The sequence below is a fragment of the Oncorhynchus keta genome, chromosome 27 (assembly GCF_023373465.1).
Source record: "Oncorhynchus keta strain PuntledgeMale-10-30-2019 chromosome 27, Oket_V2, whole genome shotgun sequence".
In the NCBI taxonomy this organism is placed as follows: Eukaryota; Metazoa; Chordata; class Actinopteri; order Salmoniformes; family Salmonidae; genus Oncorhynchus; species Oncorhynchus keta.
Window position 1 is genome coordinate 27,559,652 of NC_068447.1, and position 25,764 is coordinate 27,585,415.

Here is a 25,764-nt window from a genome sequence, read left to right on the forward strand (position 1 = left end):
AAACAGGATAAGTTTGGTCAGAAAGTCAATCTCGTCTAAAATGGAGTTTGGAACATCTGTGTGTCACAATGGGTAAATTAAGGTTAGGTTTTGATTTGACAACTAACCTGGGGTGAACAGCTGCGGTGATTGCTCTCTATCCAATAGCATAGACAGTGAGGCAGACCTGCTCAGCAGCCCGACTTGGTTTACGTAAGACAAAATGCAATTTTTTTTACTTGAGAATAATGCACCAAATACCTTAGTTAGATTTACAATTGCCAACTGAAACATTATCAGTAAAAACTTAATTTAATCACAGATTTCATATATTATCTTAGACTCATTCAGGGAATTTTGAGGAAGTGAAATATGCTTCCATCTCTACAGTGTCTCAAGGGGGACAAGCATCATTAACCAAACGTGGAATTGGCCAGGAAACACACCTCCAAGACGGAAGTCTTGTTTTTCTAATTGGCAACAGAAAACCACATGTGCCAATCTGCTTGTTCATTGGCTCGTTAAACCATTCCCCACCCCTATAAGCCCACACATTTACTACACCACAAACCCACCACAACCTGGTCCCTAAACGTCACCACGCAAAACATCACAGAAGCTCTCCTGCAGAAAGACAGACAAGTGTATGGGAGTCAGCAAGAAAATGCAGTCAGAGGTTTATGTTTGGGGGGAAGAAATGCATTTATACAGTTCCAGTCAAAAGTTTGGACACACCTACTCATTGAAGGGTTTTTCTTTATTTATACTATTTTCTACATTGTAGAATAATAGTGAAGACACCAACACTACGAAATAACACACATGGAATCATGTAGTAACCAAAGAAGTGTTAAACAAATCAAAATATATTTTATATTTGAGATTCTTCAAAGTAACCACCTAGATGACAGCTTTGCACACTCTTGGAATTCTCTCAACCAGCTTCATGAGGTATTTACCTGGAATGCCCTTCAGTTAACAGGTGTGCCTTGTTAAACACTTATTTGTAGAATTTCTTTCCTTCTTAAATGCATTTGAACCAATCAGTTGTGTTGTGACAAGGTAAAGGTGGTATACAGAAGATAGCCCTATTTGGTAAAAGACCAAGTCCATATTATGGCAAGAACAACTGAAATAAGCAAAGAAAAATGACAGTCCATCATTATTTTAAGAAATGAAGGTCAGTCAATCCGTAAAATTTCTAGAGCTTTGAAAGTTTCTTCAAGTGCAGTCGCAAAAACCATCAAGCGTTATGATGAAACTGGCTCTCATGAGGACCGCCACAGGAAAGAGTAGGTGAACGGATGATCTCCGCATGTGTGGTTCCCACCGTGAAGCATGGAGGAGGATGTGTGATGGTGTGGGAGTGCTTTGCTGGTGACACTGTCTGTGATTTATTTAGAATTCAAGGCACACTTAACCAGCATGGCTACCACAGCTGGTTGTGAGTGAAGTGAAGTAAAAGCAGCCAACAAGTGCTCAGCATACAGTATGTGGGAACTCCTTCAAGACTGTTTGAAAAGCATTCCAGGTGAAGCTGGTTGAGAGAATGCCAAGAGTGTGTAAGGCTGTCATCAAGGCAAAGGGTGGCTACTTTAAAGAATCTCAAATATATATTTGGATTTGTTTAACACGTTTTTGGTTACTACATGAGTCCATAGTTTTGATGTCTTCACTATTAATCTACAATGTAGAAAATAGTAAAAAATAAAGAAAAACCCTGAGTAGGTGTGTCCAAACTCTTGACTGGTATTGTATGTTAAGTACACTTACACCGCATGCAGGAGAGCTCATTAAATAAGACATAAATACAACATTTAAATGAGGCTCTTCCCTGTGAAAGAGACCAATGAGTTACAAACCACACGTCATCGACATTGGAAGTCTCACTTTATGTTGTAGTCTAAGATTGACATTTTCAAAACAAAGCATGTCAAAACGACCGTTTTCTTCTTTAAACTATTGCTGATAGTAACTGCGAGATGGAGCTCCAGAAAAATCTAAAACAAATGGCATTTTGTCAGTAACCTTTTGTTTTATTCATATTCACTGTTATTGTTTTTTTTGGTTACTCAACAAGCCTGTTTTTGCATAGTTGTGTGCCATAAGCTATTGTGTTGTGTGGAGCAGTGTATTTTTCCTTTTGGTGAAAAATACTGTGTTAATTCCATCTTTATAACCAATCAGAATAAGATCTGGTACTGTATAGTGAACCACTCAAACCAGGGCATACCTACAGTAATCCAATCATCAATAGTCATCAACTCCCCATTCTTGTCTATACAAGTCCTGTGACATTCTCTCCGTCACATCTGGTCGGTCTAACATACGATCAGAAACAATATTTGGAGAGAAAGGAGAGGACAGGAGGCTAATAATTGCTCTCTCTCTTCCACCCTCAGCACCCGTGGAAGGAGAGCTTCCGGTGAAGTATGTTAGTGAAACATTGTATTTCAACAACGGAGACAGAAATCCTGTATTTAAATTAAGAACCAGTGTTTACAAAGCACCAGCAGAACATTCAGCCAATGACCCTTTTTATTTGCCTTCCTTTGTGAGGAGTGAGAACAATACCTACGACACACAAAGGAATGGTGGGACCTGGAGTCTAGCTGATAATACAAAGCAACAAACAGGCCTTTTCTCTGTTGAACCGTCAACAATCGTCTCATGGCAACTTCCAGTTAAAGCAATTGTCTGGTGTGTTGTTATGGCTGGTTGAGTGATGGTTGTGTGAGTGTGCTTGTAGGTTCGCTCAACAGTGTGTGTGAGTGTGTGTGGATAGAATTAGCTATTGTGAATAATTTGCAGGGTGATGGGATTACACTGCTAAAAAATAACAGTGCTTTGGGGTTCTTTAAATAACTTTTTGACTGTATATGAAGTGAGCCCTAGGACCATTTTTTTTTTCTAGCAGTGTAGGGTGTATTGAGGTGCAGGGTAAGGCAAAGGCTCCGAAAATGCATTTTTAAGGGGTACAGAGCGAAGAACACAGAAGTAGTCACAGAATGGGTAACATGGAATGGGCTCAATGACCTAAGAGAAATGAGTGCAATGTTGGGTTGAAGGAGATCAGTTGTGGCAGTCCAACACACACACTATTTGCAGCATGTTACAGTCAATCTATAATCATACAGAGACACTGAAGTTGCAAGGGTGCGTGGAGAGGAGAAGGGTCCCTTTGTGGAAACAGTTGAGGGTTTTTCATGAAGCAAATGAGAGTTGATGAGTGCCATGAGTACCTGTCGCTCTCTTTCTCCTCCTCCCTTCTGCCTTCAAATCAGTCTCAACCCTCATCCCTGTTGGCAGTACACCTTCCTACAATACATATCACTACCACCTCTTCGTTCTCTCATTCATCATGTCATGTAGTCCTTCTCTTTTTCCTCCCTTCATCTGTTTCTCCCTCCCCTCTACGGCTGTCTGTTACTGACGTCCCGCGGCGTCCGGTTACGTTCCCCAGAGCCCTTATTGCGGGTCTTGCGCGCGCTATCCTGTGCCTGCCGGTACTTGTCCAGCATGCTCTTGTGTTTACGCCGCAGCTTATCGTTGCACCACATCCTCTCACAGTACTCCTCCACGTGCGGCAGGTTGGACGGGCCGATCAGCTGCATGATGTCCTTGAACCAGGGGCGCAGGTGGCTGAGGGGGTTGGTGCTCCTGTAAGCATGGCAGGGTGGCCAGGACCGGTACCCCTTTACCCCCAGGGGACCGTCGAGGGGGGTGTCGTCACGGGCCAGCAGCTCACTCAGTGTGTTCCCCTGCAGGACCTCCAGGGAGAGGTGGGTGAGGGTCTGGGTGAAGCCGTGCTCCCGGGAGACACACACATACACACCCTCATCCTGACTGAACACACGGCGGAAGAGCAGGCCCTGCTCCATATGCATCACTCGGTCATCCAGCTTCACCTGCAGGGAGAGGGGGAGGGTGAGGGAGGAAGAGAAGGGAAATAACAAGAGAGATATGGAGGGAGAACAGAAGAGATTGAGAAGGGGAGATAGGAAGACAAGAGGGGAACATGTAGAGGTCAAAAATAACAGAAGAAATAAAGAGGGGCAAAGTGGTGGTGAGATGAAGGGATGAGGGGATGCAAAGTGGTGGTGAGATGGAGGGATGAGGGGATGCAAAGTGGTGGTGAGATGAAGGGATGAGGGGATGCAAAGTGGTGGTGAGATGAAGGGATGAGGGGATGCAAAGTGGTGGTGAGATGAAGGGATGAGGGGATGCAAAGTGGTGGTGAGATGGAGGGATGAGGGGATGCAAAGTGGTGGTGAGATGGAGGGATGAGGGGATGCAAAGTGGTGGTGAGATGGAGGGATGAGGGGATGCAAAGTGGTGGTGAGATGGAGGGATGAGGGGATGTAAAGTGGTGGTGAGATGGAGGGATGAGGGGATGCAAAGTGGTGGTGAGATGGAGGGATGAGGGGATGCAAAGTGGATGAGGTATGGCACAGAGAAGGGGAAAGGGTGAACGTTGAGTTTTTGTATAGTTTTCTCAGCTTGGAAGGCTAAGAAGAATTTTGCCATGAAATTCAGCAGTAGTTTTTTTGTCCTTTCTCTCTGCCACGGTGTGTATTTGTGCCAAAGCAAACAGGGCAGCCTTATTTGGTGGGAAATAGAAAGCTGCTCTAATGTCTTAATACGTACATGCTTGACTGAAACACTCCATTAAGCCTAGAGGAACCATAAAGAGACCCTGGCATTGAGGAAACAGGAGCTTTACTGTACATGTAACAGGGCAATAAGCTGGAGCGGACTTGTCTCTCTCTCTCTCTCCCTCCCTCTCTCTCGCTCTCTCTCTCTCTCGCTCTCTCTCTCCCTCTCTCGCTCTCTCTCACTCTCTCTCGCTCTCTCTCTCTCGCTCTCTCGCTCTCTCTCCCTCTCACTCTCTCAAACATCTCTTTAAATCTCCCCCTGAGGTCTTTCAGTTTAAAAAAAAACTTGTTCTCTGCTTTTTGTCTCATACCTCTTATTGCTCCATCTCTTGCTCTATCCTCCATCAGACTTTCCCTCTCTTTCTCCCCATCTCTTCCCAACACTCTCGTGATTCCTCCATCTGTCTCTCACACTCTCTCCCTCCCTCCATTGATCAATCTATCTCACCTCTTCCTTGCGGCCGTCTCGTTGGAGCAGCCATGTAACAGTGGCCTGTGGGGAGCGGGGGACACACTCCAGGAAGGTGCTGTTGTTCTCTGTCCCGTACACAACCCTGTCTTCTGTTACGTCCAGCTCCTCCACTGTAGCACAGCAGACACAACATTAGAATATGTACACTTAGAAATGTGATCTTCAGAGTATGGTGTGTTCTCAGCTATTGTAGACACAAAATCTCCCTTTTTAGTGCCTTTATTCAATGTCAGTGTAATGCAATCCAACCCTAAGGAACTCCTAGGCCTGGCAGAGAACTTTCATCACCACTCACACACACCTTCGGGTGAGCAAACACACATTCTCCACCCCTCTGACTGCTACACCCTTCCTTCTTTTGTTCCCCCTCTCTCCGCCCTTCTGTTCCCCTCTCACACCATGACAAACCGACAGGGATCTGTCTTATTCTCAGCACAGGCGTGTCATGGATCAGTGAAGCTTCTCCATAAATACAACCTAGTTTCCATTACTTGGTAAATTAAAAGGTTCTTAAAGACCCTCTCATTCAGCCCACAGCTTGTGTATGATGTCATTTCTTACACACTGGTAATGCTATGTATTTCAACTGCACCATAGCATATGTTTCATACCTATAAGAACCCAAATACAGCACAAGTTGTGTATATTTGTGATAATCTGTGTTACAGTATCTGCCTGTGTACAGTATATACACAAGTGTGTTGTTTTAAGATAAAGCATGTGTTTCATGTTGCTATCACTCTGGCTCCCAACAGAGGGATGCACATCTTACACAGGGACCTGGTACCTCAGTCAAACACAGCTTGTGTTCTATCAGATAACAACTTCGCTCTAGACCTGACACAGGGATATACAATATAAACTACACATGATTTCCACTTCCCTCTACAGTCGTGGCCAATAGTTTTGAGAATGACACAAATATACATTTTCACAAAGTCTGCTACTTCAGTGTCTTTATATATTTTTGTCAAATGTTACTATGGAATACTGAAGTATAATTACAAGCATTTCATAAGTGTCAAAGGATTTTATTGACAATTACATGAAGTTGATGCAAAGAGTCAATATTTGTAGTGTTGACCCTTCTTTTTCAAGACCTCTGCAATCCGCCCTGGCATGCTGTCAATTAACTTCTGGGCCACATCCTGACTGATGGCAGCCCATTCTTGAATAATCAATGCTTGGAGTTTCTCAGAATTTGTGGGTTTTTGTTTGTCTAGCCGCCTCTTGAGGATTGACCACAAGTTCTCAATGGGATTAAGGTCTGGGGAGTTTCCTGGCCATGGACCCAAAATATGTTTTGTTTCCTGAGCCACTTAGTTATCACTTTTGCCTTATGGCAAGGTGCTCCATCAAGCTGGAAAAGGCATTGTTCGTCACCAAACTGTCCCTGGATGGTTGGGAGAAGTTGCTCTCACAGGATCTGTTGGTACCATTCTTTATTCATGGCTGTGTTCTTAGGCAAAATTGTGAGTGAGCCCACTCCCTTGGCTGAGAAGCAACCCCACACATGAATGGTCTCAGGATGCTTTACTGTTGGCATGACACAGGACTGATGGTAGCGGTCACCTTGTCTTCTCCGGACAAGCTTATTTCCGGATGCCCCAAACAATCGGAAAGGGGTATCATCAGAGAAAATGACTTTACCCCAGTCCTCAGCAGTCCAATCCCTGTACCCTTTGCAGAATATCAGTCTATCCCTGATGTTTTTCCTGGAGAGAAGTGGCTTCTTTGCTGACACCAGGCCATCCTCCAAAAGTCTTCGCCTCACTGTGCGTGCAGATGCACTCACACCTGCCTGCTGCCATTCCTGAGCAAGCTCTGTACTGGTGGTGCCCCAATCCCGCAGCTGAATCAACTTTAGAAGACGGTCCTGGCCCTTGCTGGACTTTCTTGGGCGCCCTAAAGCCTTCTTCACAACAATTGCACCGCTCTCCTTGAAGTTCTTGATGATCCAATAAATGGTTGACTTCGGTGAAATCTTACTGGCAGCAATATCCTTGCCTGTGAAGCCCTTTTTGTGCAAAGTAATGATGACGGCACATGTTTCCTTGCAGGCAACCATGGTTGAAAGAGGATGAACAATGATTCCAAGCACCACCCTCCTTTTGAAGCTTCCAGTCTGTTATTCAAACACAATCAGCATGACAGAGTGATCTCCAGCCTTGTCCTCGTCAACACTCACACCTGTGTTAACAAGAGAATTACTGACATGATGTCAGCTGGTCCTTTTGTTGCAGGGCTGAAAGGCAGTGGAAATATTTTGGGGGGATTCAGTTAATTTGCATGGCAAAGAGGGACCTTGCAATTAATTGCAATTCATCTCATCACTCTTCATAACATTCTGGAGTATATGCAAATTGCCATTATACAAACTGAGGCAGCAGACCATGTGAAAATTAATATTTGTGTCGTTCTCAAAACGTTTGACCATGACTGTAGAACTGACACTGGGCTATACAATATAAACTACACATGATATCAACTGGCCTTTGGTCATCCAACCTATACATTGTTTACAGTGTATGTCTTGTTCGCTCTCCCCTGAGAGAAAATCAGAGATGCTATTTATATTTATTTCTCTACAGACCCAGGTTGCAGCCCAAATGGTACCCTATAACCTGTAGTGAACTATACTTTTGACCAAAGCCCTGTAGTCAGGGTTGGGGTGTAATCTGGTTACAAAAACACTAACTGTAATCAGTTATGCTACCAGCACAAATATTGTAATCAGATTACAGATACTTTTGAAAAACTAGATTACTTATTGGATCACTTTTGCATTCAGACAAACCAAATTTATGATGACACACTAAATGTGTTTGATGGGTAATTTTTGTCTTCATCTAATGCCTTTCAAAGGGAAAGTAACTGAAAGTAATCAGTTACTGAGTTTGGGTAATCCAAAAGTAACATTCCTGATAAACGTTTTGGACAGGCAACTAGCAGCTATAACAGATTACATTTAGAAAGTAACCAAACCAATCCTTCCTGTAGTACACTATGTAGGCAATAGGGTACCATTTACGATTTTTTTTTTTTTTTTTTTCACCTTTATTTAACCATAGTTAAATATAGTTAAATATAGTCTCATGGTTGAGAACAAGTTCTCATTTACATTACAACTGTGACCTGGCCAAGATAAAGCAAAGCAGTTAGACACATACAGCAACACAGAATTACACATGGAATAAACAAACATACAGTCAATAATACAGTAGAAACGTCTATATACAGTGTGTGCAAATGAGGTAAGATAAGGGAGGTAAGGCAATAAATAGGCCATGGTGGCGAAGTAATTACAATATACCAATTAAATACTGGAGTGATAGTTCTGCTCCAGAAGATGAATGTGCAAGTAGAGATACTGGGGTGAAAAGGAGCAAGATAAGTAAATAAATAAATACAGTATGGGGATGAGGTAGTTGGATGGGCTGTTTACAGATGGGCTATGTACAGATGTCGTCCCAGTGTTTGTCCTACCTCACCTCTCAGAGTCTAATGCCTCTCAATGGACAGGTTTGACCTCTGTGTCCTCCCTGGAGCAAATACTTTGGGTCAATTTCCGCTTGGCCACCATGACAGCCAGACTAGCTCACCCCACTCCCCCCTCTGTCATGCACAACATTTTAATAAGCATTTATCAACATGATATTAGAGTGCCCTACTTTCCCCCAAGGGCACTTGGCATGTTGTGAGTCTCCGTACTGTATATCCTTCTCACATAGTCTATCATCTTCATTTTGTAATTAATTTACACTCATTTCATTCCCAAACTTTTCATTCCCACCCTTTACCCTCCATCTCCCCCTCTCTCACCACTGAGGATCTGGTCGATACACTGCAGGGCCGGGTTGCCATGCCTGATGTCCTGACGGCGATAGCGGCGTCTGCTGAGCGAGGTGTAGCGAGTGCAGGAGGTGCCGTCCCAGGCACAGTAGGGGTCTCTGGCCAGGCAGCACTCGGCACAGGCCTTCCCATACGTCTCACACCTGTGAAGCCTCAGCTGGGCCATACCCACCGGAGAACCCACGTACAGTGCTTGCTGTGTGCGGAAAGGGGTCAGAGTACAACCAGAGAATGAGAATCAAATGTTTTATTGTGGTGTTGGCTTCAGTGCTTGCATATTTTCTTTAAGTTTATGTCAACTGTGATAAATAATTTACATGTACTCACCCTTTTTACTGAGATCTCCAAAGAGGTAATGGGAGTTGGCACCTTGATAACATAAAAAAAATATATTTAATTCGCATTCAGACATTGTGAATTGGTTAGACTTTTAAATACATGAGGAGGGGAGACAGAGGAGAAAGGAGGCATCTTATCTAGTTACCTTAAAGACCTGCAGCTCCTCCAGAGTGACCTCTTCTGTGTCCAGAGTGATGCCGCTGCGCAATGCAATGACCTTCAGAACAGTGCCTATGTCTGGGGTCAGAGGTCAGAGGTCAAAATGGTCAACTTACATCCCAATACACTCAAGTTTCCTGACTAGTCACCACTCAGACTAATTACAGAAATGTGGAGAAGTTAGGACGAACCGGTGCCTATGAACATGACGTCATACTGTCCATCCTCTGCCTCTACACGGTCCACCACGATCTGTTTGAGGCGGTAGGGCAAGTTGGCCTTGACCAGCAGAGGCTGCTTCATGGCTGGGTACACCGGTCGCCACATCAGGGGGTGCCCTCGGGCAAACTGGAGCACTGCGTCTGGGAAGTCCTTGGTACTGCCAAACTGTCTGCCAGGCTGGTTGGTGATCTTACTGGGGCACTGGAGATGAGAGGAACTCTTTAGTAATCATTTTATAAAAACATGTGATTTGTGTTAAATGTAAAAGGGGGAATGTGACATGAACATTTTATTCAGCTGTGTTTTTAGAGATCAGTTGATGAGTCATTTAGTAAGTTAGGTCTGTGTTTCTCTGTGACTCCCTTACAATGTTTGGCTGGGAGTCATATTCAACACTGCTTGGGAAGATTTCTTAAAATTCTGTCATAACATTGACTAATCCATAGGCACTTCTGACAGCATTGCAAAAAATAATTTCAGTTACTGTAAGTTGGAATGGACATAGAATTTCATTATCGCCTCCCGCGTGGCGCAGTGGTTAAGGGCGCCCAGGCTCTGTCGTAACCGGCCACAACCGGGAGGTCCGTGGGGCGACGCAAAATTGGCCTAGCGTCGTCCGGGTTAGGGAGAGCTTGGCCGGTAGGGATGTCCTTGTCTCATCGCGCACCAGCGACTCCTGTGGCCGGGCGCAGTGTGCGCTAACCAAGGTTGCCAGGTGCATGGTGTTTCCTCCGACACATTGGTGCGGCAGTGCGGCTTGGTTGGGTTGTGTATCGGAGGACACATGACTCTCAACCTTCGTCTCTCCCGAGCCTGTACGGGAGTTGTAGCGATGAGACAAGATAGTAGCTACTACAACAATTGGATACCACGAAATTGGGGAGAAAAAGGGGTAAATTAAAAAAATAAAAATAAAAAAAATTCATTATCGAACAGTGGCGTGTAGATGCCAAAGGAAGCCAGGCTTCCCCCCCAAAAATGACCAAAAAAATATATATAAAATGTATCTTTCATAATTTTCCTTCAAATCGCAAGAGGCTGAATGTATCTGACCGGAGATAGCATCCGAGCGAGCAAAACAGCCCCTCTGTATGTGTAGGCCATCTATCTAAAGCAGTCTGGTCCAAAAGAGTATGACAGTGTTGCTGCCCATAACATTGAATGCAAGGGACACCTTTGACCATTTGGCCTCCCTTGATATTTAAAAAAAAATAATAGCCAATCAGCGTTGGTCCTGGCACACCAAAAAAAAAGTGTAAAGGGAAGCCAGTTTGGATTTGGCGTCACTCCTATCAAATCGCATCGGTGTCATTGACAGAAACAACTTGAATTGTTGCAACTTGTTGTGTTGCTGCCCTTTTCTAAATTAGCCATGGATGGAGATGGGGATTCGATCTTGTGGTTTTACTTAATTCTATGTACTAGCCAATGATTATAACGCTGATTCTGATCCAACCAATGTTTGCTACATTGTGCACCTAGCCTGAGATGATGGGAGTTCAATATGTAGCTAGATGTAGAAGGCTAATGTTAACTAGCTAAAGTTGCCAATAAAAATTTGTTACGCTAGCTAACAAGCATTTTAGCCAGGTAGCCTAAGACAACAAAAAATGCAAGCGTGTACTGTATGACAAAGTTTTGGACTAAATTGTGTTTAGTATCTTTGAGTTGTCATTGTATTAGAGTAAATATTGGTGATTTGATGATGTGGAAATGTTGAAATGGTGCTGGAATAATGGAGGCATCTCCTGTGATGAAACAAAGCTGTGGTTGAATTCATTCTGCCAATATGTCTTCTCTTTGTCTCGGCCTTTAGGCCTATATATCCCAGTCGCAAGGCATATGAACTAACAGGATACAGAGCAAACAATGCAATTATCACAACACAATACAGCACAGTCTAGAGTTTGGACACACTACCTATTCAAGGGTTTTTCTTCATTTTTAATATTTTCTACATTGTAGAACAATAGTGAAGACATCAAGACTATGAAATAACATATATGGAATAATTTAGTAACCAAAAAAGTGTTAAACAAAACAAAATATATTTTAGATTTTAGATTCTTCAAAGTAGCCACTCTTTGCCTTGATGACAGCTTTGCACACTCTTGGCATTCTCTCAACCAGCTTCATGAGGAATGTATTTCCAACAGTCTTGAAGGAGTTCCCATATATGCTTAGCAATTGGTGGCTGCTTTTCCTTCACTCTGCGGTCCAACTCATCCCAAACCATCTCAATTGGTTTGAGGTCGAATAAATAAATAATTTACAGTGTCACCAGCAAAGCACCCCCACACCATCGTACCTCCTCCTCCATGCTTCACGGTGGGAAGCACACGTGCAGAGATCATCCGTTCACCTTCTCTGCGTCTCACAAAGCGAATGGAACCAAAAATCTCACATTTGAACTCATCAGACCAAAGGACAGATTTCCACCAGTCTAATGTTCATTGCTCATGTTTCATGTCCCAAGCAAGAATCTTCTTCTTATTGGTGTACTTTAGTAGTGGTTTCTTTGCAGCAATTTGACCATGAAGCCCTGATTCACACAGTCTTCTCTGAACAGTTGATGTTGAGTTGTGTCTGTTACTTGAACTCTGTGAAGCATTTATTTGGGCTGCAATTTCTGAGGCTGGTAACTCTAATGAAGTTAACCGCTGCAGCAGAGATAACTCTACTTTGAATAATCTAAAATCGAAAATATATTTTGATTTGTTTAACACTTTTTTGGTTACTACATGGTTCCATATGAGTAATTTCATAGTTTCGATGTCTTCACTATTATTCTACAATGTAGAAAATAATAAAAACCCTTGATGAGTAGGTGTGTCCAAACTTTTGACTGGTTGTAGGTTGTAATAATGCTTCACTTTTAGCTTCCCCAGTGATTTCACCCACGCACCACTACTGCTATCAAAGCCTATCTAAATTCCTGAATTGACAGGAATGGAGAAAAAATTGTTGCCAAATTCTTATCTACTCTCATTACGGGTGTGAAAACTATGCACACCGCCTCAGCACTAAATCACAGAAGATTGCACAATAGCTTGCAGAAACAGTACAGCTGAGGTGATCTCTGGTTGAGGGAGGAGATAGCCAAATGTCTCCACAGTGCCAAACAAAGGATGCATCCAAAATGGCTCCCTACTCCCTATGGACAATGGACAGAAGTCGTGTACTTTATAGGGAATAGGGTGCTATTTGAGACACACACAGATCCAAGCCAGTCAGCTATATATTGATCCAGTAATTTGGGGTGTCTTTGGCTTAGGAGTGTTTACATTGGTGAACCTCAGGAATGAGCCAACTGGAGCAGATTCCTCCAGCATATGTAGAGTATTAGTATAGGAGCATGTACACAGTAAATTCTCCAGTGTCTATACGGGTCCACAATTGTTTATTATTTTTATTTATTTTACCTTTATTTTACTAGGCAAGTCAGTTAAGAACAAATTCTTATTTTCAATGACAGCCTAGGAACAGTGGGTTAACTGCCTGTTCAGGGGCAGAAAGACAGATTTGTCAGTTAAATGAACTCAATGCTCGGGTAAAGCCGTATTTGAATATTTCCCAGGGTGCCTTGGCTTTCCAGTGAATTGTAGTTAATACCTATGACACATTTTTTTTGATGGACACATGGTTGTTGCATTCATCGATTTGTAGACCTGTGGTCTTCACCAAGTGAGATCCTAAGCGAATATGTTATCATTAACATTAAATTCTTTAACACAATAGAACGTACAAAGTATTTATTAATACGGTCTTATTTTGAGGGCCTAGTTTTACCCTAATACAATAACCTAAAACTCATGGGTTTCAGGCCTGCAAGTCACATTATGATGTGTATTTCCTATTAGAATCCAACCAGAGTGGGGATATCCAACATTTTGAATTCTTCAGAATGACTGCCAGGTTGGGAAAACTACTAATACAGCATATGAGACCATTACATCTCAATCAGACAACACATACACTAACCATTTAAACTGGAACAACAAGTAACATATTGGATTAGTTTAGATAAATATATATTATTTATATTTGAGTAGCATTAGATGAATTAATAAATCAATTTAGTTGCAAAAACATAGAGATTGAAACAAACCATTTTAAAAAATCAACAATGCTGGGGTTCTTTTACACCAATGGGTGTAAAAGAAACCTAGTGGTTAGAGCGTTGGACTAGTAACCGAAAGGTTGCAAGATCGAATCCCTGAGCTGACAAGGTAAAAATCTGTCGTTCTGCCCCTGAACAAGGCAGTTAACTCACTGTTCCTAGGCCGTCAATGAAAATAAGAATTTGTTCTTAACTGACTTGCCTAGTTAAATAAAGATAAAATAAAAAATGAATTACAGGCGTGCCCCTGAATGTCTTCTCTCTCTCTCTCTTGGCCAGGACATACGTCTTAATCAGGCCTGTGTGTGTGGTTTGAAACCACAGCGGTGCCGACTCTGCTCTGACACTCGGGCCCTGAATGAAGCTAAATTGCAGCGATGTGGATGATAAGAAAACATGAGGCAGAGCTGCCGAGGGGAGGACCAACAGTAACCACACTGGACTAGTTCTTTATCCCTCTGTTGGAGTTTCTTCTTCATTCTCTCTGTCGCTGTCTGTCTCCCTTTCTCATTCAATTTCTCTCTCTCGCCCCAGTTTGATCACCTGATCTCTCTCACACAAGCAAGCTGACAAGGAGTCTGAAACAAAGTATTAGTTTGTAGATATGGCATGGTAGCCTGCAGTATGGTACTGTATGGTATTACTCACCACCCCAGGTCTTGGATAGGGCACTCTGCCCTCGTAAGCCCCCCACTGGTAGTCAGGTCCCTCCTTGTGTGCAAAAGGCCCGTTGAAGGCTTCTCTGATGTCTGCCATACGGTACACACAAACTGCAAAGCCTTGGAACACGTTACTAGGGGAGAGAGGAACGTTTAATGTTAGGGACTGATTTCATTAGGGTTTGGTTCCTCCATTGTACATGTTAAAGCTACAGACTGGGATTTGAAAGACAACAAAATGTCCGCCTTGCCGCTTGTTTTGGTAAGGGATGGGTCTGGAGGAATGCAACCACTGTCAAATTCATAGATGGCGATATGGACGTGTGTAACCATGTGTGGAGCTCACCTGATGGTGCTGAAGATGGCATAAACATCTGGGTTTTTCTCATCCTTGCCTCTAAGCAGGAAAACATCCTCTGTGAAACAAAATACAAGCGTTATTGAGTACTTTTGTTAATGTGCTCAGGTTTGGTGCCTGCGAGCATACATTATTTGTGTGTGTGTGTGTGTGTGTGTGTGTGTGTGTGTGTGTGTGTGTGTGTGTGTGTGTGTGTGTGTGTGTGTGTGTGTGTGTGTGTGTGTGTGTGTGTGTGTGTGTGTGTGTGTGTGTGTGTGTGTGTGTGTGTGTGTGTGTGTGTGTATATGTGTGTCTCACCCAGCTCGTCAAAGTGTGTGTCAATGCCATGAGGCCCAGGTACAGAACACACCAGTCTGGCCTTGATGAAGGTGCTCCATTTATTCACCAGCACTCTCTGTCCACCTGCATCATTCTATAGAGGACACAGACAACACACCACCACCATCACCACCACCCTCACCATAACATTTCAATCACACAGACACCCACCACCACCACCACCACCATCACCATAACATTTCAATCACACAGACAACACACCACCACCATCACCACCACCACCACCCTCATCATAACATTTCAATCACACAGACAACTCACCACATCACCACCACCCTCACCATAACATTTCAATCCCACAGACACCCACCACCACCATCATCACCATCACCACCATTACATTTCAATCATACAGACAACTCACCATCACCACCATCACCACCATTACATCTCAATCATACAGACAACTCACCATCACCACCATTACATCTCAATCATACAGACAACTCACCATCACCACCATTACATCTCAATCACACAGACAACTCACCATCACCATCACCACCACCATCACCATTACATCTCAATCATACAGACAACACACCACCACCATCATCACCATAACATCTCAGTCATACAGACAACACATACACTAACCAAAAGAGGGAGGGAGAGAGGAGAGATGGCTCACACTGACTAGACATACAGTATAATTGTCAATACGAGGCAAACAAATAGAGTTTATCAGTTACACCCAAACAAAGAATAACCATTATCTATATGGCAGCAGGACTAAAAAGCATAGAAGTACATACTGTAGCTAACTAACTCTGTCTGTCCTCTCCCGTGGGAAAGTTGTCTAGTAAACCCTTCTATAACCATGCACTGGACACTGGGGAGACAGAGAGCACGGGTTATAGAGATGTAATCATATGAGCTTGTCTTCTCCTCCATACTGTTTTATAGTGTATTGTTGTAGCGCTAGCATACTGGCAGCGTACAGACAGACAGGGACATTTAATAGACACCAGGGCTGTGTAAGCTGTCTGGGATCAGATCATTGCTTTCTTGGAAGTATGTGGTCCTGTTCTGGTGGAACTGATAATAGCAGGCAGTGTTTAACAACGCCTTGGGGAGGGATGTACAGGAAGAAATATACGATGTATGGAGAGAGATTTGGGGGGGACTGTGGGGACTGTGTGTTTGTTTGTGTGACAACCATATACTTGTAAGTGTGAGCAAAGGAATGTTACACTATAAATTGCCTAGACTCTAAAGCAGATGGCGAATCTAAAGCAGATTGCGAACCTGTCAGCTGTGGTGTGTGTGTGTGTGTGTGTGTGTGTGTGTGTGTGTGTGTGTGTGTGTGTGTGTGTGTGTGTGTGTGTGTGTGTGTGTGTGTGTGTGTGTGTGTGTGTGTGTGTGTGTGTGTGTGTGTGTGTGTGTGTGTGTGTGTGTGTGTGTGTGTGTGTGTGTATCAGAAGGGATGTATGACTGTGTGAGAGAGATGGGAGGCATGCACACTCTGACGCTCATACCAGAGCACATCCAACGGCTGTGTGTGTAAGGAGGAAGAAAGACGCCAATTGTTGGGGAATGTCTGCTCTCCCCATCCCATTTGTTTTGACTGTACAGGCTTTGGTTTTTCCATTTATGTTTTGAGGTTGGACTTTAGCGTGTGTAGCTCGTTAGCATGTAGGGCGCACCATTGGGGTCACCTTGTTCGTTAGCATGTAGGGCGCACCATTGGGGACACCTCGTTCGTCAGTATGTGTTATACCTGTGCTGGTTGCCATCTCGTTAGTGGGAAGTTGTTTCACCTGTGCTGGCCCATGTGCTATTTAAGAGTGGCTGGCCCACCTTTAGTTGGCACTCCCTATTTTTATATTTTTTTAAATAACATTCCTTTGTCTGATTTCCCTGATTTAATTTTTCTCCAAATTTTGGGTTTGCTTCCTGTCTTTAAGTTTATTGTGGGGGTTTTCTTTTGTTTGCCTCTTCTTAGGCAAATTTATTGGTCCCTCATGGTGAGTGTCGTTTAGGTTCCAGTTATTGTTGTTAGTCAACTTTCAGTGGACACACCCATGAGTGTCTTACAGAACCCCTGCTAAAACCCACCTGTTTTGTGTAGTTGTTGTCAGTGACTCTGTTAGTTTCTGTTTGAGCAACATTATTTGGATTTCTAGCTGGGGAACGTAGCAGGACCATGATAGGTCCTTAGTGACTGGAACGAATTGCAAAAATCGCTGAAGTTGGAGACTTTTATCTCCCTCACCAACTTCAAACATCAGCTATCTCAGCAGCTAACCGATCGCTGCAGCTGTACATAATCTACTGGTAAATAGCCCACCCATTTTCACCTACCTCATCCCCACAGTTTTTATTTATTTACTTTTCTGCTCATTTGCACACCAATATCTCTACCTGTACATGATCATCTGATCATTTATCACTCCAGTGTTAATCTGCAATATTGTAATTATTCACCTACCTCCTCATGCCTTTTGCACACATTGTATATAGACTCCCCTTTTTTTCTACTGTGTTATTGACTTGTTAATTGTTTACTCCATGTGTAACTCTCAGATCTGTTGGGGTAGTATGCGATTTAGTTAGGTGCAACTGTATGTATATTTGTCTTACCGCACACACACGTCCTACGCGGGTGTGGATGGCCCCCTCTCTGTTCCCGGCCTCCATGGCCTTCTCCGTGAAGAAGAAGTACACCTTGTCATTGTCACGGTCATCATTATCAGGGATGAGGTGGGCCGCAACAAACTTAGGATCTGGAGAGAGGGAAGAAGAGAGAGTGGGTGAGTGGGTGAGTGAGAGAGTCAGTGAAAAATAAATGTTAAAAAAGGGAGCAAATAGGAGTTATTTCTTAGCAAGTAGTGTCTATAGAAGATGTAAGAACCAAGTGGTGTAGAATGGGTATATAATTGATATTGGTTTAGGTGTGTATTCAGTGTGGGTGCTGAGTACAGTACAGTTGTTGTACCATGCAGCAGTCTCTGGTCCGTCTCAGTCCTCATGGTGGAGCGACCTCCCAGACTACGGAAGATCACTGAGTCTCTACCCAGGAAGTCTGCCGTCAGCCCTGTGTATAACTCCCCACCTGGGAACAGACAGAGAGGAAAGGATGAAGGAAGAGAATGAAAGAGGAGGGGATGAGGAGGAAGGATGAGAAAATAAGGGATGGCTGGGGAAAAATGTCACGATGACAGGAATACAAAATTGGCCAATATAGTAGACATACCCCAAGCCACATGTCCTGCATCCCTAGAGCAGGTTCATAGACTGGACAAAGATCAGATCAACTGTCTGTAACAGCATCTCCCATTGAATCAGACAGCATTCCCAACTGAACTCATATCAGATTAAATGCTATCCCTGCTCTACATGACAGAGCTCAGGTCATGCTCCTAACAAGAGTATATTCATCTACAGTGGCCTTTTCATAGCTCCCTAAGCCCTGCCATCACTTCACTGACTGAGGATGGAAGTACCTGTGTGTGCGAGCACACGTGTGTGTATCTATGGCTCCGATGATTGTTTCCTAACCAAGGAGCTGAATTATAATAGCAGCTAGCTGTACAGAGACAGCTGCCTTACACCCCTGAGCATGCACAAACAGATAGTCAGTCTGGCTTGGTCCCACAAAGTTTTGAGAAGTGTGATTAATGCAGACTCTGGCCCCGCTGAAAGGCAATAGCTTCTTTCAATAGCTGATCCCAGAGAAAGAAGAGATGCAGAGAAACATCAGAGGGATGCGTGTGTGTGAGGAAGCAGGGAGGAGGGTTACTGACCTCCTGTCCTCCCCCTGCCAAAGAGCTCTCTTTACTAGTGGGACACAATGGCCATGACAAATACGCTCTGTCTTCCTCTCTCTCTCTTTTTCTCCTTCTCCGTCTCCCCTTCTCTTTCTCTCTATTTTATTTCTTCCCCCATCTCTCTTTCTCTCTCTATCTGTCTGATGAATCTATCCATTGCGACCAGAAATTGCACCTTAATCATGATTCAAAAGTCCCTACAGAATGAATAGAGGATAATAGATGTGTGATTCAACAGTGTAGAACATGTACACAACGTGTGTGTGTGTGTGTTTAGTGTGTTTTTCCATGTTAGCTTTATACAGTGTATGTGAATGAGCATTAGTGGAATATTACGTTGTTTGTGTAGGGTTTGTCTTTTGTGTATCAGTGTGCTCAAGGATAGACTGCTGGGCCTTTGGCCGTCCCTGTGTGTCTGCCTGCCAGATCCAATGCATTTTGGGACAGATCCTGGAGTTTGTGGGGTTCAGCAGCAGAGGCAGGGTGGGAGGACACACACACACACACACACACACACACACACACACACACACACACACACACACACACACACACACACACACACACACACACACACACACACACACACACACACACACACACACACACACACACACACACACACACACACACACACTTTTCACCCCTGCGACTTCTAGAGTTGCATGTTGATGCAGTAAATCTGGCTTATTTCACAAGCTATGTGGAATGACAACAAGAGAGGAACACCCTTACTACAGTGTATCTCACAGAATCAGAAACCTCAAACCCCTTCCGGCTGTTGTGTTGAGATAAACATACTGGACTAATAAAGACACAGAATACAGGACTTACCAATTAAGGTGCTAGCAAAGGGGAGGCTGGGGTCGTGAGGAACCTTCCCCCGTCCGTTCTCCATTTTGGTAGGGTCCATGGTGAAAACATGCTGTTTAGGGGAAAAAAAGAGAAATGGGATTAGGAAAAATCCAGATATCACATATCATAACACATATCATTAAAATATTAGATTAGAAATTGAATAGTCACATGTCCAGGGTTGCAAGTGCAATTACAGGCTACAGTGAAATTCTTAAGAAAATCTTACGATTTGAATGTCCGTAAGGGCAATTACTGAACTCATTGTAAATATTTCAACATACAGTACGTCACTCTAATACATATAATTAAATAGAACACTTAATTGAATGTATCTCTATGCCCTAATACAGTAGTGACTCTTTGACTGTAGTGATGTCATCAGTGAGGGACAGGAGTAACAAGGGGTAACACAGTGAGTGTAAAAAGACAGACAGGATGAGCTCCAAGTGAATCAGGACCCAGATGAATGTCCTCTCTGTGAACTATCCACAGTCTCCAGCTCTGGGTAGCAGTTCCTAGTGCAGATAATGAGTCATTGTGGTCCTCTGGTTGAATAACTGTACACACTGTCATGTAGGACACCATGACATGGAAGTCAGCAGGATACAATTACTATCATGATTAAAATAACACTGTATGTCCTTGATTTTGTGGCCCTTTCCACTAAGTGCCCTTTCCTTGGCTTTGAATCACACAGGGATTCCCAGTGGCACAAGGACATTTCCAGCTATATTGACACTGTCAGTGAGGAGAGAGGAAGGTTGGCTTTGAGTTCCACAATGTCTCTAATATAGTCATAGGACGTGCAGCTCAGTCTCCACCTCATTTTGTGGGCAGTGGGTATATAACCTGTCTTCTCTTGAGAGCCAGGTCTGCCTACGGTGGCCTTTCTCAATACCAAGGCTATGCTCACTGAGTCAGTACATAGTTAAAGCTTTCCTTAAGTTTGGGTCAGCCACAGTGGTCAGGTGTTCTTTCTTTCTTTCTTTCTTTCTTTTTTTCTTTCTTTCTTTCTTTCTTTCTTTCTTTCTTTCTCTCTCTCTCTTTCTCTATCTTTCGTTCTTTCTCTCTCTTTCTCTCTCTCTCTCTCTCTCTCTCTCTCTCTCTCTCTCTCTCTCTCTCTCTCTCCCTCCCTCCCTCCCTCCCTCCCTCCCTCCCTCCCTCCCTCCCTCCTCACTCCCTCCCTCCCTTTGGCAAGCGCAAGCGGTAGAGGATCTCTGCTGTTCCTCTCTCAGTGAGCTAAAAAGTGGCAGAAGCACCATATGTTACCTCTCCCTGAGCTGTGTAACTCTCCGGGCTGCACACATACAGTACACAGTACCCCATACACACAGAAACAAACCTCCTTTTAATCAAATCTATCTCGTAACATTAGTTATCGTGATCAGATCAATCAGCTTGAATTCAAATTCCAATTATAACTCTTGCTTTGTGAATCTCCATAGTTCAATCTCACTCATCTTTTTCACATAATCAACCTCTTTTACTTTCCATTCTCTATACCCCATTCTCTATACCTCATTCTCTATACCTCATTCTCTATACCTCATTCTCTATACCTCATTCTCTATACCTCATTTATCCTCCTTACAGCACCTCTCTACTCTCTTTACTTTACCTCCTCTCTTTTGCCTCTCCCTCCTCTCTCTCTACTTAATCCATCTATCCCTCCCCTCTCTCTCTACTTCATTCATCTCTCCCTCCCCTCTCTCTCTACTTCATCCATCTCTCCCTCCCCTCTCTCTCTACTTCATCCATCTCTCCCTCCCCTCTCTCTCTACATCCATCTCTCCCTCCCCTCTCTCTCTACTTCATCCATCTCTCCCTCCCCTCTCTCTCTACATCCATCTCTCCCTCCACTCTCTCTACTTCATTCATCTCTCCCTCCCCTCTCTCTCTACTTCATCCATCTCTCCCTCCCCTCTCTCTACTTCATCCATCTCTCCCTCCCCTCTCTCTCTACATCCATCTCTCCCTCCACTCTCTCTCTACTTCATCCATCTATCCCTCCCCTCTCTCTCTACTTCATCCATCTCTCTCTCCTCTCTCTCTACTTCAGTCATCTCTCCCTCCACTCTCTCTACTTCATTCATCTCTCCCTCCCCCCTCTCTCTACTTCATCCATCTCTCCCTCCCCTCTCTCTCTATTTCATCCATCTCTCCCTCCCCTCTCTCTCTTCATCCATCTCTCCCTCCCGTCTCTCTCTACTTCATCCATCTATCCCTCCCCTCTCTCTCTACATCCATCTCTCCCTCCACTCTCTCTACTTCATTCATCTCTCCCTCCCCTCTCTCTACTTCATCCATCTCTCCCTCCTCTCTCTCTCTACTTCATTCATCTCTCCCTCCCCTCTCTCTCTACTTCATCCATCTCTCCCTCCTCTCTCTCTACTTCATCCATCTCTCCCTCCTCTCTCTCTACTTTATCCATCTCTCCCTCCTCTCTCTCTACTTCGTCCATCTCTCCCTCCCCTCTCTCTCTACATCCATCTCTCCCTCCTCTCTCTCTCTACTCCATTCATCTCTCCCTCCCCTCTCTCTCTACTTCATCCATCTCTCCCTCCTCTCTCTCTACTTCATCCATCTCTCCCTTCTCTCTCTCTACTTCATCCATCTCTCCCTCCCCTCTCTCTCTACTTCATCCATCTCTTCCTCCTCTCTCTCTACTTCATCCATCTCTCCCTCCTCTCTCTCTACTTCATCCATCTATCCCTCCCCTCTCTCTCTACTTCATCCATCTCTCTCTCCTCTCTCTCTACTTCAGTCATCTCTCACTCCACTCTCTCTACTTCATTCATCTCTCCCTCCCCCCTCTCTCTACTTCATCCATCTCTCCCTCCCCTCTCTCTCTATTTCATCCATCTCTCCCTCCCCTCTCTCTCTTCATCCATCTCTCCCTCCCGTCTCTCTCTACTTCATCCATCTATCCCTCCCCTCTCTCTCTACATCCATCTCTCCCTCCACTCTCTCTACTTCATTCATCTCTCCCTCCCCTCTCTCTCTACTTCATCCATCTCTCCCTCCTCTCTCTCTCTACTTCATTCATCTCTCCCTCCCCTCTCTCTCTACTTCATCCATCTCTCCCTCCTCTCTCTCTCTACTTCATCCATCTCTCCCTCCTCTCTCTCTACTTCATCCATCTCTCCCTCCTCTCTCTCTACTTCGTCCATCTCTCCCTCCCCTCTCTCTCTACATCCATCTCTCCCTCCTCTCTCTCTCTACTCCATTCATCTCTCCCTCCCCTCTCTCTCTACTTCATCCATCTCTCCCTCCCCTCTCTCTACTTCATCCATCTCTCCCTTCTCTCTCTCTACTTCATCCATCTCTCCCTCCCCTCTCTCTCTACTTCATCCATCTCTTCCTCCTCTCTCTCTACTTCATCCATCTCTCCCTCCTCTCTCTCTACTTCATCCATCTCTCTCTCCTCTCTCTCTACTTCAGTCATCTCTCCCTCCACTCTCTCTACTTCATTCATCTCTCCCTCCCCCCTCTCTCTACTTCATCCATCTCTCCCTCCCCTCTCTCTCTATTTCATCCATCTCTCCCTCCCCTCTCTCTCTTCATCCATCTCTCCCTCCCGTCTCTCTCTACTTCATCCATCTATCCCTCCCCTCTCTCTCTACATCCATCTCTCCCTCCACTCTCTCTACTTCATTCATCTCTCCCTCCCCTCTCTCTCTACTTCATCCATCTCTCCCTCCTCTCTCTCTCTACTTCATTCATCTCTCCCTCCCCTCTCTCTATACTTCATCCATCTCTCCCTCCTCTCTCTCTCTACTTCATCCATCTCTCCCTCCTCTCTCTCTACTTCATCCATCTCTCCCTCCTCTCTCTCTACTTCGTCCATCTCTCCCTCCCCTCTCTCTCTACATCCATCTCTCCCTCCTCTCTCTCTCTACTCCATTCATCTCTCCCTCCCCTCTCTCTCTACTTCATCCATCTCTCCCTCCTCTCTCTCTACTTCATCCATCTCTCCCTTCTCTCTCTCTACTTCATCCATCTCTCCCTCCCCTCTCTCTCTACTTCATCCATCTCTTCCTCCTCTCTCTCTACTTCATCCATCTCTCCCTCCTCTCTCTCTACTTCATCCATCTCTCCCTCCTCTCTCTCTACTTCATCCATCTATCCCTCCTCTCTCTCTACTTCATCCATCTCTCCCTCCTCTCTCTCTACTTCATCCATCTCTCCCTCCTCTCTCTCTACTTCATCCATCTATCCCTCCTCTCTCTCTACTTCATCCATCTCTCTCTCCTCTCTCTCTACTTCATCCATCTCTCCCTCCTCTCTCTCTACTTCATCCATCTCTCCCTCCTCTCTCTCTACTTCCTCCATCTCTCCCTCCCCTCTCTCTCTACTTCATCCATCTCTCCCTCCCCTCTCTCTCTACTTCATCCATCTCTCCCTCCCCTCTCTCTACTTCATCCATCTCTCCCTCCCCTCTCTCTACTTCATCCATCTCTCCCTCCCCTCGCTCTCTACTTAATCCATCTCTCCCCCCTCTCTCTCTACTTCATCCATCTCTCCCTCCCCTCTCTCTCGACTTCATCCATCTCTCCCTCCCCTCTCTCTCTACTTCATCCATCTCTTCCTCCCTCTCTCTACTTCATCCATCTCTCCCTCCCCTCTCTCTCTACTTCATCCATCTCTCCCTCCCCTCTCTCTCTACTTCCTCCATCTCTCCCTCCCCTCTCTCTCTACTTCATTCATCTCTCCCTCCTCTCTCTCTCTACTTCATCCACCTCTCCCTCCTCTCTCTCTACTTAATCCATCTATCCCTCCCCTCTCTCTCTACTTCATTCATCTCTCCCTCCCCTCTCTCTCTACTTCATCCATCTCTCCCTCCCCTCTCTCTCTACTTCATCCATCTCTCCCTCCCCTCTCTCTCTACATCCATCTCTCCCTCCCCTCTCTCTCTACTTCATCCATCTCTCCCTCCCCTCTCTCTCTCCATCCATCTCTCCCTCCACTCTCTCTACTTCATTCATCTCTCCCTCCCCTCTCTCTCTACTTCATCCATCTCTCCCTCCCCTCTCTCTACTTCATCCATCTCTCCCTCCCCTCTCTCTCTACATCCATCTCTCCCTCCACTCTCTCTCTACTTCATCCATCTATCCCTCCCCTCTCTCTCTACTTCATCCATCTCTCTCTCCTCTCTCTCTACTTCAGTCATCTCTCCCTCCACTCTCTCTACTTCATTCATCTCTCCCTCCCCCCTCTCTCTACTTCATCCATCTCTCCCTCCCCTCTCTCTCTATTTCATCCATATCTCCCTCCCCTCTCTCTCTTCATCCATCTCTCCCTCCCGTCTCTCTCTACTTCATCCATCTATCCCTCCCCTCTCTCTCTACATCCATCTCTCCCTCCACTCTCTCTACTTCATTCATCTCTCCCTCCCCTCTCTCTCTACTTCATCCATCTCTCCCTCCTCTCTCTCTCTACTTCATTCATCTCTCCCTCCCCTCTCTCTCTACTTCATCCATCTCTCCCTCCTCTCTCTCTCTACTTCATCCATCTCTCCCTCCTCTCTCTCTACTTCATCCATCTCTCCCTCCTCTCTCTCTACTTCGTCCATCTCTCCCTCCCCTCTCTCTCTACATCCATCTCTCCCTCCTCTCTCTCTCTACTTCATTCATCTCTCCCTCCCCTCTCTCTCTACTTCATCCATCTCTCCCTCCTCTCTCTCTACTTCATCCATCTCTCCCCTCTCTCTCTCTACTTCATCCATCTCTCCCTCCCCTCTCTCTCTACTTCATCCATCTCTTCCTCCTCTCTCTCTACTTCATCCATCTCTCCCTCCTCTCTCTCTACTTCATCCATCTCTCCCTCCTCTCTCTCTACTTCATCCATCTATCCCTCCTCTCTCTCTACTTCATCCATCTCTCCCTCCTCTCTCTCTACTTCATCCATCTCTCCCTCCTCTCTCTCTACTTCATCCATCTATCCCTCCTCTCTCTACTTCATCCATCTCTCTCCTCTCTCTCT

The 25,764-nt window shown here is 44.8% G+C and overlaps 1 protein-coding gene across 1 annotated transcript in view; it reads right to left on the reverse strand.

Moving 5' to 3' along the window:
* Positions 1 to 1,852: 1,852 nt before the first annotated feature.
* LOC118371811 (semaphorin-3G) overlaps positions 1,853 to 25,764 on the reverse strand; it is a 63,426-nt gene continuing 39,514 nt past the window's right edge. The window contains exons 5-16 of the mRNA XM_052482074.1: positions 19,759 to 19,849; positions 18,093 to 18,209; positions 17,738 to 17,880; positions 15,113 to 15,227; positions 14,804 to 14,873; positions 14,447 to 14,591; positions 9,648 to 9,879; positions 9,443 to 9,534; positions 9,286 to 9,327; positions 8,929 to 9,154; positions 5,083 to 5,216; positions 1,853 to 3,887 (exon numbers count right to left, since the gene is read on the reverse strand). Of these exons, the coding sequence (XP_052338034.1) occupies positions 3,393 to 3,887; positions 5,083 to 5,216; positions 8,929 to 9,154; positions 9,286 to 9,327; positions 9,443 to 9,534; positions 9,648 to 9,879; positions 14,447 to 14,591; positions 14,804 to 14,873; positions 15,113 to 15,227; positions 17,738 to 17,880; positions 18,093 to 18,209; positions 19,759 to 19,849 (1,902 nt within the window). The 3' untranslated portion in view covers positions 1,853 to 3,392. The remainder of the gene's footprint in view (positions 3,888 to 5,082; positions 5,217 to 8,928; positions 9,155 to 9,285; positions 9,328 to 9,442; positions 9,535 to 9,647; positions 9,880 to 14,446; positions 14,592 to 14,803; positions 14,874 to 15,112; positions 15,228 to 17,737; positions 17,881 to 18,092; positions 18,210 to 19,758; positions 19,850 to 25,764) is intronic.